Source organism: Drosophila mauritiana, chromosome X, assembly GCF_004382145.1.
Source record: "Drosophila mauritiana strain mau12 chromosome X, ASM438214v1, whole genome shotgun sequence".
NCBI lineage: Eukaryota > Metazoa > Arthropoda > Insecta > Diptera > Drosophilidae > Drosophila > Drosophila mauritiana.
The window spans coordinates 13,316,855-13,334,768 of NC_046672.1; the positions used below are offsets into that span (position 1 = coordinate 13,316,855).

At 42.7% G+C, this 17,914-nt stretch overlaps 4 protein-coding genes across 4 annotated transcripts in view; 3 read left to right on the forward strand and 1 right to left on the reverse strand.

Annotated features, from left to right (window-relative positions):
- Positions 1 to 7,958, forward strand: part of LOC117148103 — a 78,297-nt gene extending 70,339 nt beyond the window's left edge. The window contains exons 11-13 of the mRNA XM_033315319.1: positions 1,310 to 1,392; positions 1,686 to 1,967; positions 3,460 to 7,958. Of these exons, the coding sequence (XP_033171210.1) occupies positions 1,310 to 1,392; positions 1,686 to 1,967; positions 3,460 to 4,135 (1,041 nt within the window). The 3' untranslated portion in view covers positions 4,136 to 7,958. The remainder of the gene's footprint in view (positions 1 to 1,309; positions 1,393 to 1,685; positions 1,968 to 3,459) is intronic.
- Positions 7,959 to 8,757: 799 nt separating this feature from the next.
- On the forward strand, positions 8,758 to 9,968 carry LOC117147156 (histone-lysine N-methyltransferase SETD1A). Its single transcript, XM_033313939.1, has 3 exons — positions 8,758 to 9,356; positions 9,647 to 9,816; positions 9,889 to 9,968. The coding sequence occupies exons 1-3, from the start codon at positions 8,758 to 8,760 to the stop codon at positions 9,966 to 9,968; spliced, it is 849 nt and encodes a 282-aa protein (XP_033169830.1).
- A 397-nt stretch (positions 9,969 to 10,365) lies between these two features.
- Positions 10,366 to 11,003, reverse strand: LOC117147157. The gene is given in 3 exon segments (XM_033313940.1): positions 10,366 to 10,375; positions 10,799 to 10,832; positions 10,835 to 11,003. Coding segments are annotated over 3 exon segments (213 nt in total).
- Positions 11,004 to 15,312: 4,309 nt separating this feature from the next.
- On the forward strand, positions 15,313 to 17,028 carry LOC117148349. The gene is made up of 4 exons (XM_033315687.1): positions 15,313 to 15,680; positions 15,740 to 15,906; positions 15,973 to 16,217; positions 16,497 to 17,028. Exons 1-4 carry the CDS (start codon positions 15,313 to 15,315, stop codon positions 16,659 to 16,661), a joined length of 945 nt encoding a protein of 314 aa, XP_033171578.1. The 3' UTR covers positions 16,662 to 17,028.
- Positions 17,029 to 17,914: the final 886 nt, after the last annotated feature.

Below are 17,914 nucleotides of genomic sequence, written 5' to 3' on the forward strand. Positions count from 1 at the left end.
GCTAATTGTGTGGCGGGCTATATCCTAGATATGCCCCCCTTTTAGGTAGGAATACTCAATGCGACATTGGGCGAACATAGTTAACAGTATTATGGATATAACCTCATTAAAAGGCTTACAGTTTATAGAAAGTATTATGCGCAAAAATGATGGCAACCAAGGTGAATCAAATACAAATAAAACGAATAATGCATTGGGTCTTGGCGCAATTGAATAATTTTACAGAGCCCTTTGATCCACGTTTCTTAACCCTAAGTAGCTATTGAAATTGTAATAATTTAATGTTCTCATTGGACGGACAATCGTGCAATGCAAAGCTAAGTAAATAGTTAACTGTTGGCTAAACGAATGGCTGCCAAAACTAATACCGCACAAGGGCTATATACGAGTATATAACTATATATATATATATATAAATGAAAAATAAATATCTAATAAAACGAATTGTGTACCGTGAGATCATTTGACTGTTAACTCTGGAAACCAATTACTTGTTGGCATTTGGTCAGCCGAAATGAAACCAGAACGGAGATAAAGATACTCTCCTGATTTATTTGGCTTGAATTTCCTTAGCGATTTGCATCGAATTTTCCCTCCTTTTTCCATTATATTCCATTTGAATGAGGGAATATTGTACAATAAAAAGAAATAATTGGCAGGGGAGACTGAAAGGTGCACGCAATGTTTGCCTTGCATTTCATTATGAATGCAATTTGAGGTGGTTTCAGTTGGGTGGTTGGTGGCCATCGAGATTTCCAATGGCTGTTCGCTGGGTTGCCTGCTGCCTGGCGGATGCAGTTCGTCCTTCATTATTCTGTATTTACGTATTAACGCTTCCCTTTATGCAGGCCATCAAGTGTCTCTTCCCCGGCAGGATTTAACTCTCCTGACCTTCTTCCCCCTTCCCGTTTTCCCCCTTCTGCGACACACATACACATTTCCAAAATCGAAGTATTAATGAATGCATAAGTAAAAGAGAAAGAGAGAGAGAGAGTGAGAAAGGGAGAAGGTGGATAACAAAGGGAGGCGGCATCAGGTGGCAGCTGGCTTAATTACTCTGCCACGCCCCCTTTCCAGCCCATTCCCATAATCCACAGTGCAGTGGGCTTTAAGGATATTATATTACAGACACTCTCCATGCGAGAATCGAGCTTAAGTCCGCTCGGTCGCCTGCCCGCCTCCCTTCCTTACCAAATTAATTGAAAATATTTATTGTTATGCTTATTACATCGGTCTCTTCCCTCTCTCTCTCCCTCTGTCTCTCTCTCTACCTCTCTCTCTTCGCCTTCATCCAATGGAATCCCCGCAGGAGCACATCCGAGAGTCGAAGGAAAGCAAGCTGGACGAGATGGGCCGCAACTCCAAGGGACGCTCGCGGGAGAACATATCCAGGTGAGTCTTCCCCATTCATCTGGATTATCATTCAAAATGACAAAATCTTGAATAGACTTAATCGCATTACGTATACGCAGTGTGCATTGTGCAGTGTGCAGTCATGTCGACTGATATTAAACTGATACCCATTATGGTCCGCTAGAACTAATTAGATATTTACTTGGCGTAAATAACCTAATATAGATTAATTATTTTATTATGTGAAACAATGCCTGTAAAATTTCTTATGTTTTCCTTGCACCACGGCTGAAAATCCCTCAATTTAATTATTATTTTCCACCCGTGTGCAGGCAAAAGCACTCGCAAACATCGCTGCAGATCCTGGATGATGTGTCCAATCGATACTATCGCGAGGCAGTTCCACTATCGACGCAGTCCAGCAAGGCGGACTTCAAGGAGAAGGAGCATAGCATCCTGCGCCGCCATGCCGATATGACGCAAACAAGTCTCTGCGGCGTTGGCGAGGATGATGGCGAATCCTCATCGACGACCACGGCCACACATGAGATGATGACAAAGGCGGCCATGTCGGCGGTGCCCTCCAATGCCTGCGACATGGGCTGTCAGACGAGGTGAGTCCCAGACCCATTCCCAGTTCCCAGCACCAGCAACAGTTCCCATCCCAATCGACCCTGTGTATGCAGTCAAATAGATGCCAGAAAATTGCAAAGTCAACGGCGGGCAAACACTAAAAACAATGGCAATGTGGAGCCGGGCTTAAGTCCTGGAATTCAGGAAGTTACAACCCGGGCGGGGGTCTATACATATACATACATATATGGTATACATGTGCGTTGCTCGAACAGCACAAATCGATGCAAATATTTGTATTTGCATGCGTCTTTATTGGATATAGCGACAGGTCCTGCACTGTTGGAGTTGTAGGATTCGGGAATGTGGGTTAGCAGGATGGAGGAATAGCAGGATGCCACGATGTCAGTAGGGTGATGGGTGGTGGGTGTGCTTGGTGGGATGGGTTGACAGCCAGGCAGGCGGGAAGGCAGACAGACATACATACATACATAGGCAATGGCAGTGTCGGGCCGACAGGCGGAATGCAGTGACACAATGCCGACGTGCCCAGATGAAGATGATTCATGCCACCAAATAGTGATGGGAACAAGTCACTGTCACAGCCAAACTGCTACAGGTTGTTCGGGGTGATTTATTAGTGGGTTGGCATTTATCACTGGTTGACAGTGTACACATGAGCGCACACAGATTTAAATGCCTCGGATTAGAGGGATTTTTATTAAGATACAAGGACATCCCAGAACAATGAATTTAAACGATTGCTTTACGTTTTGAATCTAACTTGTTTTTTAATTCGCCAATGCCTTTAATTTATGTAATTTCTGTATGGTTTTCTTTTCCTACTACTATATAGATTAAGACACAAGCAATGTAAATGAGTATGTAAATAATAAAAGTTGATGTTTATGTGAGTTGTTTTTGATTGAGTAGCTTGATTTTTTCACTTCTTTCGATATTCTGTTAGTTTTCATAACAATACTGACATATTTTCAACTAAATTATATTTTTTTAACATTTAAAATGATATTAAATTTTGGTTAATACGGACGGTCACTGGTCAGCACTGCCGAAGTGTTAGAAGTGTCAACGGGATACCCCTTTTAGACCATATGGCCGTGATAGCCATCTGACGGATTCAATTCACCTGATTGGCGCTCACCGTTGTCCCACAATCCCTGTCCCGCGGCTACACAATCACCTTTGTGCTAACCAGTGCCTCTTGTCCGCATCGTTCATCTAAATCACACTAAAAAAAAATAACAAAAACACCAGTAATTAGTTCGTAAAGAAGATAGATAGGTTTGCAAACTGTTGCAGGTACTTATTGCTCTAATTTCTTAAGATAGGATCACGTTAGAACTATTTGAACTGTGTAACTAAGCCCTGATTTCTTGCAGTGTCCTCGCAACCAATTGCCGTCGTGTGTGACTGACAAATATTAAAACCTTTCACTTTGCTTTCTACCCACTTTCTCTTCTCTTCTCTCACCAATCTCCGCTCGCTCCTCCGCTCCATTGGCGCCCACCTCAGGGAATCGCTGTTTGTCAACAGTCCCGGAATTGGACCGTCAGCGGGTCCTGGTGTTGGTGTTGCTGTTGGCATCGGTATCGCCGTCGCTCCCGGCGGCGGTGTTGCCACGCTAATGAGACAAAAGTCCAGCTCCTCATCGCTGGGCGTTGGTGGTGGCGCTGGGGGCGGGGCCATGATGATGCCGCCCCCGCCACCGCGCTTCTTTTCCACCTTCGGCTATGAGCCATCGGGATCGCCGGCGGTGGCAACGCTGACAAGGCGCAGCATGCACCAGCAGCAGCAACATCCGCAGATGCCGCGCCAGGAGTCCATGGAGATGGAGGAGCGACACAGCGGCCGCTCGCACTACGGCGGCCTGCTGGTGACCTCGACGGCGAAGCAGCCGCAGGAGATCTGTCACCATCATCACCAGCATCAGCAGCAGCAGCAGCAGCAACATGCACAGCAGCAGCAACAGCAACAGCAGCAGCGCATGCACCATGCACATCCGCATCCGCCGAGTATTGCTGCACGTTTGCCCGCGATGAAGGGGCATGGAACAGCCATGGGGCAGACTACGATCCTGCCCGGCGGCAACAAGCAGCAGCAGCAACATCAGCAGAAGAACGAGGAGTCCAAAGTGTTTATCGACATACGGAATTCAGCGCCAGACGTGATTATCATGACGTCCCATTGACATTTAAGGATGGCCCGCCAATCAGCAACAACAACGACGGTAGAGAGCAGGAGGAGCTGCAGCAGCAGGAGGAGCAGCAGCAACATCGGCGCAAGGAGGATGCGTTGCAGCAACTGGACATCGGCCAACATATTAACCGCAGCCGCAGCGTCGCTGATGACACAACAAGGACACCGAGGAGGCGCGTTGCAATCAGACAAGGGGGCGGTGGTGCTGCTGGTGTTTTTTCGCTTCGCCCACCCACGCCCACGCCCACACCCACAACCACACACCACCGCCCACACATCCGCATCCGGTTCGCATTCCGTTGCACTCGTTTGGTTCTTAAAGCAAGGTGAACGCGTTCTTTTTTAAACTGCTGCAGTCACAAGTTTTTCGTAATGAAGACTTCGAAACTTTATCAGTAACTATTGTTTTTAAAAAGTTTTTAAACTCACACTATATAGTATTTGGGAACTTGCTTATGAGCGCAGAATGTATATACAGTTGCGTTTAATTTAGCTATGTTTTTTAATATTTAATGGGTCAAATTCAGCTCATAAGCTCCTTGAAGAACACCTAATTGTACATATTTATTTCAATTGTTACCTTTGTTAAATATCCAAACATATATTCGCCGCAACTGTATGTATATGAATACAGAATGCAGGACGATTGCATCTCCAATTCCTTTCGGTTCGACTTGTGTACATTTTCATTCGAACTTTCCACACCAAGTGCAGGATGTGCAACGCCCGAAAATAAATGGTGTAACAGCCAATTGAAGGGCCTTTAAGACGACATAAGCCCACTAATAGCTGGACAGCAACTGGAGCTGACTGGGCGAGACAAATGGAAGATGTGTGTCGGTCCGTTGGCCTCGGCCAGCCCCTTTGCAATAGCCATCTGGGTAATATGAGGAGCGAAGGGTCCTGGGCAGGGGAAGCCTTCGAGAGAGAGAGAGAGCTGTTCCAGTTGTTGTAGCCGGCGGACCGCAATTGCTGGCGACATTTGCCGGACATTCTACGGCTGCGACAGCGGCATTTTCAGCTAGAAAACAATGCGAACGCAGGACACAGATACGGATGGGGATGCGGATCCGGATGCGGATGCGAATGCAGATACAAATACGTGGTAGTGGGAGTGGTAGTGGGAATGAAAGTGGGCCGGACAGACACTAAGCAGACCGCTGACAACGTGGCGTATGAGCAACATGTTCCAGAACATTGTTATCGGACTCCATTCTAGCATTCTAGCAAACATACACCTTTCCACATTTTCACTTTTCCCCCAAAACCGGTTTGCAGCCTGGAAAAATGCTCGACAGGAACTTCTTCATTTACATGCATTGCGGACGTGGTCCATTTCACGACTATGTCGCGACCAGAGTCCATCCATCACGGGCACGTGCTCGTGGCTCCATTTCGGTCTTGGGTCCTGCGACATTTGGGGCAGGGGTTTGGGGTTTTGGGGCTCTGGTTCTGCTGGTTCTGCCACGGGTTCTGGCTCTCGTTCCGCCCCTGCAACTTCCAACAAACTATTTGCGCGAAAATGTTTTTTTTAATTGAAATCGGAGTGTTCCACTGCGCTAGTTTTATGAAATTCATTCTCTCCTCTATTAAAAAACCACACCAGGTCCTCCATTCGAACCCGTTAATTAATAATGACCGAAAATTTAGCCAGCAAACGTGCAGGATTTTGTTGTGTCCTTGGCAGCAAAAAATATTTGGGAAATTTTTTAGTGCTCTTCATGTGTGTTTCTCTTTATAAGTTCTTTGTAAAATAGCACAAAACATATTGAAATCATTTAGCTTGAATTTTATGATGTAAAGTGTAGTAAAATCTATCTTAAATTTTATTCAAATATATTTAAAACATAAGTTGAATGCTCAAAGGCCTTAAAGTGGAAAGCGAGGTATTTCGCTAACTAATGTTGACATTCGTGCAGCACTCAATGGGTTAACGAAGGACCTGGGTAATCTTTTTAGTTCATCTGCCATCTAAATCCCTTTCAATTAGATAAATTAGCTGTGGCCACAGATATCTCCGCACCTGCTAAAAGTTTCCCCACTCACAATCTGGAATCCGTTGGTCCGCAATTAGCGTGGTCACCGTAATGCGGTTGCTTTTGGGTTTTCGGTTTTCGGTTTTGGGTATTCGGATTTCTGGTTTTCAGTTGGCCAGGATCATCCCGACCGACAATTTGAGTGGTCTGAGTGGTTCCGATGGTGTAAATATTGTCGCAGCTGGCCAAAAAAGTGGTGGAATGGCTTCTGAAAAAATAAAGATGACAATGACAATGAGGAAGCGAGGGTGTGGCAAATCCATTTGATTGATTGAATTTAAAGAGCAGCGACAGCCACGTGGGAAAACGGGGGAAAATTACAAGACCGATGTCTGATAATGATAATGGTGGTGATGATGATGATGGTGCAGTGCTGCACGATTTTTATATTGCTCTAGGGAAAGCTCAAATCATTAGAGTGATTAAAGGTCGAGCTGACTTGACAAGAGTTCCTTTGACTTGACTCGGACCCTCATCAACTTGAGCTCTCAAATCAGTCATGGAAAATTCTTAAGCTCTAAATTCTGTCAAAACGAATTCAGCCAATTGTAATTTTTCTTTCCCGATGAAAGTTTGTACTTATACTTTTCGGTACCTCACCGGTAAATTTGTTTCACACTTCTATTAAGCATACTATCATATGTATTTTAAGCATCTTGACCCTTATCATCTTGTCTCTCAAATCAGCCAAGGATAAAGCTTTCAGCATCAGGTTTATGCAAATGTACCAAACACGAAAAGTCAGCAAAGAAAATGTTGCCAATTGTGTATTTTTTGTGAAACAATTTTACACTGCTAACATTTGTTTAAACTTTCTACAAAATCCAACACATTTTTCAACACAAAATTTATTTTTAAGACACGCAAAACGAATTAAAAATGCTCTGAAAAAAAGTAATGAATATACTTGCAAATTGTACATTTATTTTTTAGAAAATATTCACTGTTATATTTTGTTAGCTTTTCTAAAACATAAACTAATTTAGGACCAAAGGTTCCAACTTAGAAAAATTAACACTTTCCCTAAACACATCATTTTAGAAAATACGTATTTAAAGGCAAAGATCTGTTTGTACATAAAACTAAAGAGAAAATTTACGTTTTTTTAGGCTTAAGCAAAATCCCACTTATAATTGTTAAATGAATTTTTTATTAATTTGTTGTAACCCCGAAAACCATAGTGAACTTTTTCTAGCTAAAATTTAAGATGAAATTTAGCGATTTTACTAAAAAAAAACCGAAACCAGCATCAAGAAACTATACTAAAGTATAAAAACTAAAGCTAAAAAAAGTAAATCGATAACAATGTGTACTATAAGTCAGCTATGCCTAGGATTAAGTTAAATGTATAATATTTTTTTTTATAAAAACATATACATAAATACTGAAAGTATCAAATGAACAACAGAAAAAACCCAGCAAAAAAGAATATTTAAAACCTTGTCTTTTTTTCAAAATGACTGCAAGCATTGTAATTGTAATTGTAAATTGTCGAGCGACAAAAAATGTATACACATACGAGCATCCAAATAAATACTTGAAAAAATGCTTCAAAATGCATGGCTTAAATGGATATGGCGAAAGAGATAAGAGCGTAGAATATACCCTTCAGTACCAAAATTTCGCCAAAGAATGAAATCCCGAGAAATTTCCTCGAGGATTTCTGGGGACTATCTAGGGATTCCTTAAGGAATCCTTAGGGTTTTGTACTGAAGGTTAGTGTGTGAGGATTTGTGAGTATCTGAATGTGTGTAAAATAAGCCCAAAGCGATCGAATAAAAATTAATTTTGTGGAAATGTGAACGCCGTTGTTGTCTTAATTCCCGGGTGGCCCCGCTTCAATCGCTCCAATCTCAGCCCGAAAATATGCCATTAGCCGGCAGAGCCGGCCCGAAAGTAGATGACACTTCAGTGTGGATCTGTGGGTAAACACGGAACCGGAGGCAATCGGATGGCCCAATTAGAGGGAAGCACCTAATGCGTATTCACATTCAGCTGGACCGCACCGCCCGGAGGTATCACAATCCACAATCATGGCTGAAATGAATAGAGTACGGGGTATCGCGAATGAACAGGTTGTGATGGGCTCTTTGAAATGTTGGTAAGTAAAAGCGTTGCTTTACAGATTTTTTAAACATTTTCGTATGATAGAAATACCACTCAAAAGAAATGATTCATTAACAAATAGTATTTAATAGGCAGAAAGCGATAAATATTATTTATTTTCCCAAATTTTACTATTATTTTTTGTTTTACTTTGATTTACTTCACCTCTGTACGATGACTGGTCATTTATGATTTTAATTTTGGGAGAACTGCAGCATTTACAAGTCACTAACGTTCTAAGGGGCTAGTATCTTGTATCTGGCGAATAATCGGGCGTGTATCTGAATCTGGAGCTCGCAGTGCGAAATGCAAATTGTCGCGCGCTTCGCTATTGTTTTCCATAGATTTATGCACTCGGTCGATGCTGCGGCTGATTTGTGGTTCGCCATGTGAGTTGCCAGCTCATCGGAGTCGGACTGGAGCCCCATATAAAAGTGAATCGCGTCGGAGGGGCCGGTAGTCAGCGCCCAAGATGGCATCGAGTCAATATCACCTGCTGCAGCTGCACCTGCTGCTCTGCGCCCTGCTCTTGACCTCTGGCCAAAGGACGCCGGTTCGCGTTCCGCCGCGGAATCTGCAGGTGCCCAACTTTGGGGGCGAGAGCTTCGAGAGATTCGACACCAGATCGGCATCGACGTCGAGCAGCGGGAGCAGCGAGAGCCAGGAGACCAGCGAGGAGATGCGGGAGCAACTGAAGCAGCTTCTGGGCGACCAGCTGGCCACCGCCTTTGCCCCCTTGGCCACCACGCCATTCAGCAGGCGCCAGCCGGCCATTGCATCACCCAGCTCGGGGGCGGCTGCCCGTTCCCAGTTCGCCAACGATCCGGATCAGGGCCAGGAAGAGGAGTCACCGGACCAGGACGGCGAGGAGGAAGAGGCAGAGGAGGAGGAGGAGGAAGAGGAGCAGGAGGAGGCCACTCCCCAAACTCAGCCACTGCCTCCAGCTCTACCGCAACCAGGAGGCGTCTTGGAGGAGCTGGCTGGTGGTCAGGTGGGCGAGGAGCTCGAGGACTATAATGCCTGGCGCGATAATTTCTATGAACTCAACGAAGACGGAAGCTATATCTTTGGGTGAGTTTGCTGGCCGAAAAGCCGTTACCATGACTATTAAAAAGGCTTGAAGCAGTTAGTTTGAATTGGAAACTAAAGATTTGGCTGTGAACTAAGCCTTCCTCTCATCTTTGGCCAGAAAAGTGGGGAAAATGTAGAGAATATTCTAGTAGGACTTACAACAAGAGAAGTAAAAGTGTAAAGGCATAATCATTTGCTTAACTAGAAATTCAGAACGTTTATCTTAATAACTATATTTTTAGGATTTGTTAGTTAATATATATATTTAATTAATATTATTATTTGGCCAGCTACTCCATTCCCCATGGCGTTCGTCGCTGGGAGAAGGGCTACTTTTCGGAGGAGCAGCATAGTCGGGTGGTCGAGGGCTTCTATGTCCAGCCCCGTCACGATTCCCAGGGCCTGAGATACGAGCTTCGATGCTACAGAGCCGATTCCGAGGGCTATCAGCCACGTCCAGGTAACGAATTTTCCTCAGTCCTTATATAGATGAAGTATGTTTTTAAATACATATGTGCACATATTATTGCAGTGGAGTTCCTGAGGACGCCGCCAATTGTGAGGCGCGATGCAATACCGCGTGTTAATTGCTTTCAAAATGCTAAAAAATAGTAGACGAAAATAATCCGTGAATATTCAGAAACCAAACGTGGAATGTGTGACTTACAGATGCAAAATCACTAGGTAACTCACTAGGAAAATTAGTTTGAAAATTATGGTTTTCAAATTACACAAATCTTATTTAACTGAAGAAAGTAGTAAATGCTCCAATTTTTTTGTGCACGAATGTAAATATATGTATGGAAAATGTCCGCAATGTGTGAATAATTTCGATCCAAACTGGTAAGACTGATAAAGTTGGCGCTCTAGTTTTCTAAGAATAAAGCCATAAGTTCCACACATAAATTTCAAAATATTAAGCTATAAGCCACATAAATGGCATGAAATTTATTTGCTTGAAATTAGGAGAGTCCGACCGTATTTTGGCATACTTTACGGCCAAATTCCTTTAAGCACGGCTGTTCGGGAATAAAAACAGGAAACCGTGGTCCATAAAGAACTTGAGCGCATAAGAAGCATAACAATCGCTTAAACCGACTTCGCGGGGCTTACCCGTACAGTCATCACTTCCTTGTTTGCTTTGGCGCCGCTTTTTGTTTCATTCATTTTATGCGCTTTATTTTTGCCACTGTTTCAGTTGCCTTCGGTTGGTTCTCGGTTTCAAGTTTAATTCAAATGGCATTTCAAAATACTTTTTATTTGTTTTTATTGTCTTTTATTTTCGCTCGCCTCCGCGGTACTCCGGTTCCCTCTGCTACAGAGAGAAAAAAAATGTAGAGCGGACTTGGCAAAGCTATATTTACTAATCAAATATTAAGCAATATTAAATAACATCAAATATACATATAATATATGATATGGAACTTGCAGTTAAAAGTGACCGAATCTGCCATTTTAATACTCCTAATTTTTGGTTACCCCACGTTTTCTCTCTGTGTACGCGACCCACCATGGGCAAACGAGATTTGTAGCTATGTGTGAGCTTGGCGTGGCTTTTGCGGCGTCCCTGACGTGCAGCAGTATTCCCACAGTTTTCAATTTTTGGCGATTTGTTGCGGCACTTAACGGTTGTTTGTTAGCTGTCATTGTTGTTGCTGATGAAGCGCCTTTTGTCTCAACTTCCCGCCGTATCTCCTGCTCTTTCTGCAGCCTTCTGCCCACCGGTACAGGTCGACTTCGCCAAAACGGATTGTAGACTTGATGAATTCCTATTAAACCATTAGGCAAAACAGTTTCTGTATGAGAAAAATGCAAAAAATTCGGTTTAATGTGGAATGTCATACCTTGCTGAGCTTGTTATTTCATTTCCAATCGATTGGCATTTAAAATGGGGCACTTTATTTTTTCGCCATTTTTTGCAAATTTTGATGATGTTACCCCTTACAAAAAATGCGAAAATTGACCCAAAAATTAATTTTCCTAAATTCTTCAAAAAGTGATAGGGGTCGTTAGCGCTGGTAATTAGCTGCTCAAAACAGTTATTATTTCATCTGTATGACAATTTTAAGCAAAGTTATGACGAAAATTCCGTTTGTAAATATCAAGTTTTTAGCAAAAGCCGTTTTTCCGAATTTCGGTCATCAAATAATCCGTTTTTTTGCCACAACTTTAAAAATAATAGCCTAAATATGGAATGAAATACTTCGTTGAGCTCGTAATTAAATTTCCAATCAAACTGTGTTCAAAAATGGAAATTCTATTTTTTGACCATTTTTTGCTAATTTTGATGATGTTACCCCTTACCGAAAATGCCAAAATTGACCAAAAAATTTATTTTTTTAAATCCGTCAAAACAGAGATATGGTTAGTTAGCATTTGTAATTAGCTGCTTAAAACAGTTATTCTTTCATTTTTATGATCATTTTTAGCCAAGTTATGATAATAATTCCCAATCTAACTGTATTCAAAATGATTAATCCTATTTCTTTAGATTTTTTGTCAATTTTTATGTATTACCCCTTACAAAATGTATCATTACCATTTGTAGGCAAGTTGTGATTATAAAACCATTCAATAGAATGAATTTAATGTCTAAGGACGTTGGTCAAGTTAAGGAGGTCTGCCTGTATATTCTGTGATGGCTGCTCCTGTGTTTTTCTTTTCGCGACTATCCCAAGACGGACGCGCAAATTCTGGGTAAATTGTTTGGTCGCCAAAAAGGGGTTGCCCGCATCCACGTCCACATCCGCAGCCGCATCCACCATATCCCCCAACCGAATCTGGAGCCACATCCGCGGGTCCCCAAAGTTTGCTTGACTCTGGCTTAAATACGAATTTGCCTAAATCAACAAACGGCGAGAACAGAACATTTTGTGAGTCTTCTTTGCATTTGAAAAGTAAAAAGTAACAAGATTTCATTGTGGCTCATATTGTCCCGTCTATTTGCATATCTTGCGCGTGGCTTTATAGCGCTATATAGGGCGTAAATAGATATATATATATATATATTTGTGTATATGCCAACCTTTTGGATTATATAGTCAAGCCAAACGAAGTGGCAGGGGCAGACGAGCCACAGAAATAAAAAACAAAACAGGTTCATTTAGCTCACGTTTTGAACTTTCAGCGATTGATCGTGATTTTTATTGTGGTTTCTGTTTCTGTTTGCTGTCATTTGCATGAGTCAACCACGAGTGAAAACAGACAATTTCTAAACAAATAAATTCTATTAAGTGCTATGTCAATTTAATGTTTGTTATATTTATAAGCCAGTTTATATTGTTAATGGTAACAACTGTATTTTAGATTGATTTCCCATAAATAGAAGCCTAAGAAAAAGGTCAACAATGTTAAAATAAATCATCATATACATTTCATTGCAATCACAAACGCATACTAAGAATTTTCGAATCCGTTTTCCACACATTTTTCAACGATACCCACAGAAAAATGTAATTTTGGTCAACTGAAAATCATGAAGTAATCAACTTAAAGCGAAACTTTGTCGGCCAAACTTTTGCAGATACCACGATACTCACAATCAGATACACAGATAAATGGGCCTGAGCTACAAACTTGGCTATAATTGAGCAATTTACACCACAACAAGGACAGTGGGTGGCTTCTGGGCGGATTTTCTTCATTTCGTTTCAATTTTTTGCGTGTCTTTTGGGTGTCTAGAAGGTCAGTTGGCAAGACGAATCGGGGAAAGTTTGCCCCGGAGCATCAAACAGTGCTGGAATGTGATAAAAATGCCGAGATTATGTAACCGAAATACTTTTAAATCGAAATCGAGCAATATAAATTCATGGCTTAGACACTTGAAAATGCCAACGATGGGTGGGACACTTCTTGGCCCATGGCTATAAGAAATGAAGGGGCTGGTGGGGGGGGGGCTTTCCCCTGCTGGGAAATGGGAAATGAAATATCGTGAACACATGCCGAAAGAGAGGGCAACAGACAAAGGGACAGAGATGGAGCGACGGAGCTAAAGCTGAGTTTGCCATTTTTCGGTTTGGCTCTAAACAATATTTTATACTTATATACGGCTGGAGATATTTATTAGTTTGTTGTGCGCATCGCTCCGAATTTCAACTGCACATTCGAACTCCTTTTTACGATGCCTTTGGCATTTACATGCGAAATATCTTAAGTCCCTGCCATTAAAACTCAAACGAATGCGATAAGATCGGCGTCCGTTAGTCGGCACCTTAAAACACCTTGATAGTCTGAGATGTCGAGAAATGAGTTAAAAATGAAAAAAATTAAGAAAAGGAAAGGGTGCGAAAAGTGGGCGAACTGTTTCCTCATAAATTCTTACATTTATTAATTACGCATGCGGTTTGACGGACTCTCGAGAATTTAATCAGCCAAATTGATGGTCTTAACCCTTGGTTGACTGCTGTGCTTTTTGCCACCTCCTCTCTGACTTAATCCCATATATGAAGTGCCAACGATCGATCAAAGATTTGTATATCGCAGAATTTGCATTATTAGATTGATCATTAATTATGCCGCAATTTATCAACAGATTCATTTTGTTTCATTTGACAAAACATTAATCATCATAAGCAAACAAAATCTACGCGATTTTAAGTATTTTTAAAGTGTTTGTTTTGCTTGTTACTTTTTTAAAAAATAAAAAGAGTTTCCTGTATATAAATGACAAAATAAACGAAGCAATCTCATTTTGTATAAATAGTATAAACATGATATGGAAAATTTAGCACTATTAAACAATCTGCCTCATATCCCTGTCAAATTAATGTCATCACAAACAAAAGCCGAGAAGGACATAAATATCCAACCCAGCGGATGCGATGGAACCAGCTGAAGTCCGGAGTCCGGAGTCTGGAGTCTGGAGTCCGAAGTCTGGCATTTATCACACACTCGTACCCAAGGGTTAAGCAATTAGGGGCAGATGGAGACGCCCACACTGGGCAACCAAATCGATGACCAAATGGAAAAAAAAGCCCCCCGGATTCAAGAAAGGGGAAGTACGTTGGAAAGATGGGCCAAAACGATAGCAATGTGGGACGATGACGCGACTGGTCAATGAACCATGTCGATGGAAGTCAGTTGGGGATCAGAATCGGAATCGGAATCGGGATCGGTATGAGTCGTCCTGCATCTGGGCCTGACACACTTCGGTCGGCCGGCGCAACAAACAAATAATCAAACAAACAAACGGAGTAAACAGGCCGAAGGATCTGACGCGTCGGCCCAAAAACGCTGTCAAAATCACAAAAGCCACCGTGACGCCTCACAAAAACCCAAAAAGCCCGACAAAAGAATCGTTCTCGGGGGGGTTGGAGATTGGTGGTCAGAGATGTCTGTTTCTCGAGGGGAATAAAGAGACGCCTTTAAAGGGTTAAGCACAGAGCACAAAGGCAGAACAAACGCCAGAGTAATTATTATGAATGAATTTTCTGTAATGCCCTTGTCTGTGCTGTGGCCAAATTTCAGAATATATATTAGCTAGAAAATATATAATATTTATATAAAATATTCTCGAATTTAAGCTTGAAAATTCTAGATAAATATATGCTATATATGAGCAACTACTGATATATGATAAATAATATTTATGGTAATGATCTATGAAAAATATAATACATAATTAATATTTATATGAAATACAGCCAGATTTGGTGGTAAGAAGTGTAGCCACATCGGGCAGCTCTGGTTCTGAAGAGCAGTCTGATAAGGAAGGAAAATAAAGGAGTGTGGGTGTTGGCCACCAAAGCCATTGCCAAATCATTGGCATTGACGTTTGGGCAAAAGAGGGGTTTATTATACTTCAGAACCAGCCTGTTGTCGGCTTTCTTCATTTGCCACTTTCTTGTTCCTGCTTTTCGCATGGACATTTTTCATCTTTAGTGCCGAAAGACTTCACTCGAGTGGTCTGCGTCTCCTTCGCTGGCTGCGGGTATATAAAAGCCAGCGATTCGCCCCAATGCCACATAATCAATTATCGAATTCTGTGTGCAACATGTTCCAACATTTCAAGCAGATCTATGCTGGCCTGGGAGTTAGTTCTCTGATGGTTACATTGGCCATCCTGCTGCTCCTTCAGCCCGTGGATGCACGCTGGACCCGCAGACCCAGGCGCACCACCACGCCAAGGAGCACCACCAGCAGAACCACCGCGAATCCGGATCGCCACCAGCACGTGCACCACTGGCCACCACTAGTGGCACCACCGCCACAGCCTCAACCACAGCCACCAGTGGTTGTGGTGCAGAAACCCAGTCACACCGAGACCAGTCCCCGTCTCGTCGATAGCTTCGATCAGAGATCACTGGACGGGCAGTACGAGTTCAGGTAAGGTATTATACTCTATAGAACTTCAAGTTATTCATATATATATACTTATCACACAGATATCAGCTGGATAATGGCAACACGCGATATGAGCGCGCCTACTGGCTGCCCGTGGGCAAGGATCTCGTTCTGGCCAAGAAGGGATACTATTCGGTGCCACTGCCGAACGACAAGTACTCCACGGTGTTCTACACCGCCGATCATCGTGGCTACCATGTGGACATGCGTGAGTTCCACCGCCTCCAAAGTCCATTCACATTCAAAACCGCTAATGAATTTATCCAAAATGCAGAGACATTATCCGTAGAGCAGCCGCTGTTGCCGCGCAGCTTGGAAGTGCCCGGAGTGGAAAGGGATGTGGGATCGGGAATGGGAATGGGAATGGGCACCGGAATAGCCACGGGTACGGGGACTAAGCGAAATTCAATAAGCGACCCGGAGCGTAACGAGCTGCCTGTGGAAGTGGAAGTGGATGAGGATGAGGATGTAGATGTGGATGTGGATGCAAGTGAAGCTGGCACCGAGCTGGTTCCTAATGTAAGTGCCACCGGGGGTTAGCTTTCCTCGGCGATTTTCAGGGGCCCCATCATATGAGTACACAGGGAAAATGTTTCAACCTAACGAATTTAAACAGTAACCTAAATACTTTGAAATTAAGCTTCTTTCTGGTAATGGTTACATAACTACACGTATTTAATAGTAACCGTCAGCTATATATTTTAAGTTTGTATATCCTTAATGGAAAATTACTTATACAACTCATGTAGGCCATGCTTGATTCAATTTTCCACTGTGCATTTGCCCCTTTTGCTGCAGGCTGTAAACCAAGTCGAAACCGAAACCGAACCATCAACTTTGGCCAACGACATTTTGGCAACTGGAGCACCAGCCGACAGCCATGATGATGATCACGACGACGATGGCGATGGCGATGAGGATGGGGATGACGATGTTGATGATGATGAAGGCGCCTCAAACTGAAAGCCCGAACATTAGAGGACATTTCGGCATACAGAGGATGGAGATTGAGACTGGCAGGGGAACTGGCACACACTTGGCTGCCTCGCAGCTCGCTCTACTTGCTGCAAATCAAATTGAAAACAATTGTTGCAGTCACCAGTCCGACACAGTTGAGTTGGCCAGTAGTCACCATATCCCATGCAGCAGGACGAGCAGGAGCTGGAGGAGAAGTCAAGTCGACTCCACTTAACTCCATCTTCATCTTGGAATTCCGGGGGAATGTGTCTCAATTGCTCGCTTGACAGCTCCTTTTAGGTCGCTTTCTTTGTTTTCTGTTTGCGTCACTCTGTGAGATGATTTTTTTTTGCAATATTTAATAAAAATAAATAATAAATGTAGGATATAAACATGAAGTGGCTTTTAAATCAAGCTTGCTACTAATAACTTAGGGGCACTTTCAAAGAGCAGAAAGTGTGGCATGCTATTCAAAGGATTAATATCTGGAAATCTCTTTAACATTGACCATATTTAATACTTTAAAAATGTAAATGACCCATAAAAAGTTATTTTTTAAAAAGCGAGAATGTTCTTGCTAGTGTATTGCTACGAAATTACATCGTGTTCAGACACCGAAACGAGGTCCATTTGAAGCAATTTCAAATAGTTTAGAGGTGTCATAGCCATTTTCAATGGCCCAATGGGGCCAAAGACCAAAAGCACCGTGTGTGTGATGGCCAAAAGATGAGACATTATGAGGCGGCTGACAAAAACACATTCGAGCCTCAATTTGCCAGCTGCCTGCCGGCTGGCTGTCTTTTGTGGTGCCTTTGGTGCGCTGCTGGCTTTGCCCGGTTTCAATTTAAATGGTTTCTGGAAAAACGCCCCAAATTGGGTGGCCGCACTGGTGAAAAGGCGATGCCAGGCGGAGATTTGTTGGCGGCAAATCGGTGAGCATTCATAAAACTTCTCCATCTCTGGCCCAGCCATTACCCACCAACCAACTGCATGTTCCTGTAAGACTCAACTCGACTGCTTACCTTCGCCTTCTCCGCTCCACTCGCCCACAACCAGGTGCACATATGCTCGTAAAATGCAGAGTGCACTGCGAGAAAATGCTGGAGAAAGGACACATTGTTCAATTCAATTAATTAGTATGTAAGATTGATATAGATATACGTACTGCTGCTTAATCACTACTGCCTCATTAATGGATTAATGTATTCATATATATTCATATTTTTATATTTTCTGTGAGTGTCAAGTGAATCGGGACA

Coding starts and splice junctions, on each gene's coding strand:
- LOC117148349 (XM_033315687.1), top strand. CDS start 15,313: ATGCCACATAATCAATTATCGAATTCTGTGTGCAACATGTTCCAACAT. Junction 15,681..15,739: donor GACGGGCAGTACGAGTTCAG/GTAAGGTATTAT, acceptor CTTATCACACAG/ATATCAGCTGGATAATGGCA. Junction 15,907..15,972: donor TGGCTACCATGTGGACATGC/GTGAGTTCCACC, acceptor TCCAAAATGCAG/AGACATTATCCGTAGAGCAG.
- LOC117147156 (XM_033313939.1), top strand. CDS start 8,758: ATGGCATCGAGTCAATATCACCTGCTGCAGCTGCACCTGCTGCTCTGC. Junction 9,357..9,646: donor GACGGAAGCTATATCTTTGG/GTGAGTTTGCTG, acceptor TTATTTGGCCAG/CTACTCCATTCCCCATGGCG. Junction 9,817..9,888: donor GGGCTATCAGCCACGTCCAG/GTAACGAATTTT, acceptor ATATTATTGCAG/TGGAGTTCCTGAGGACGCCG.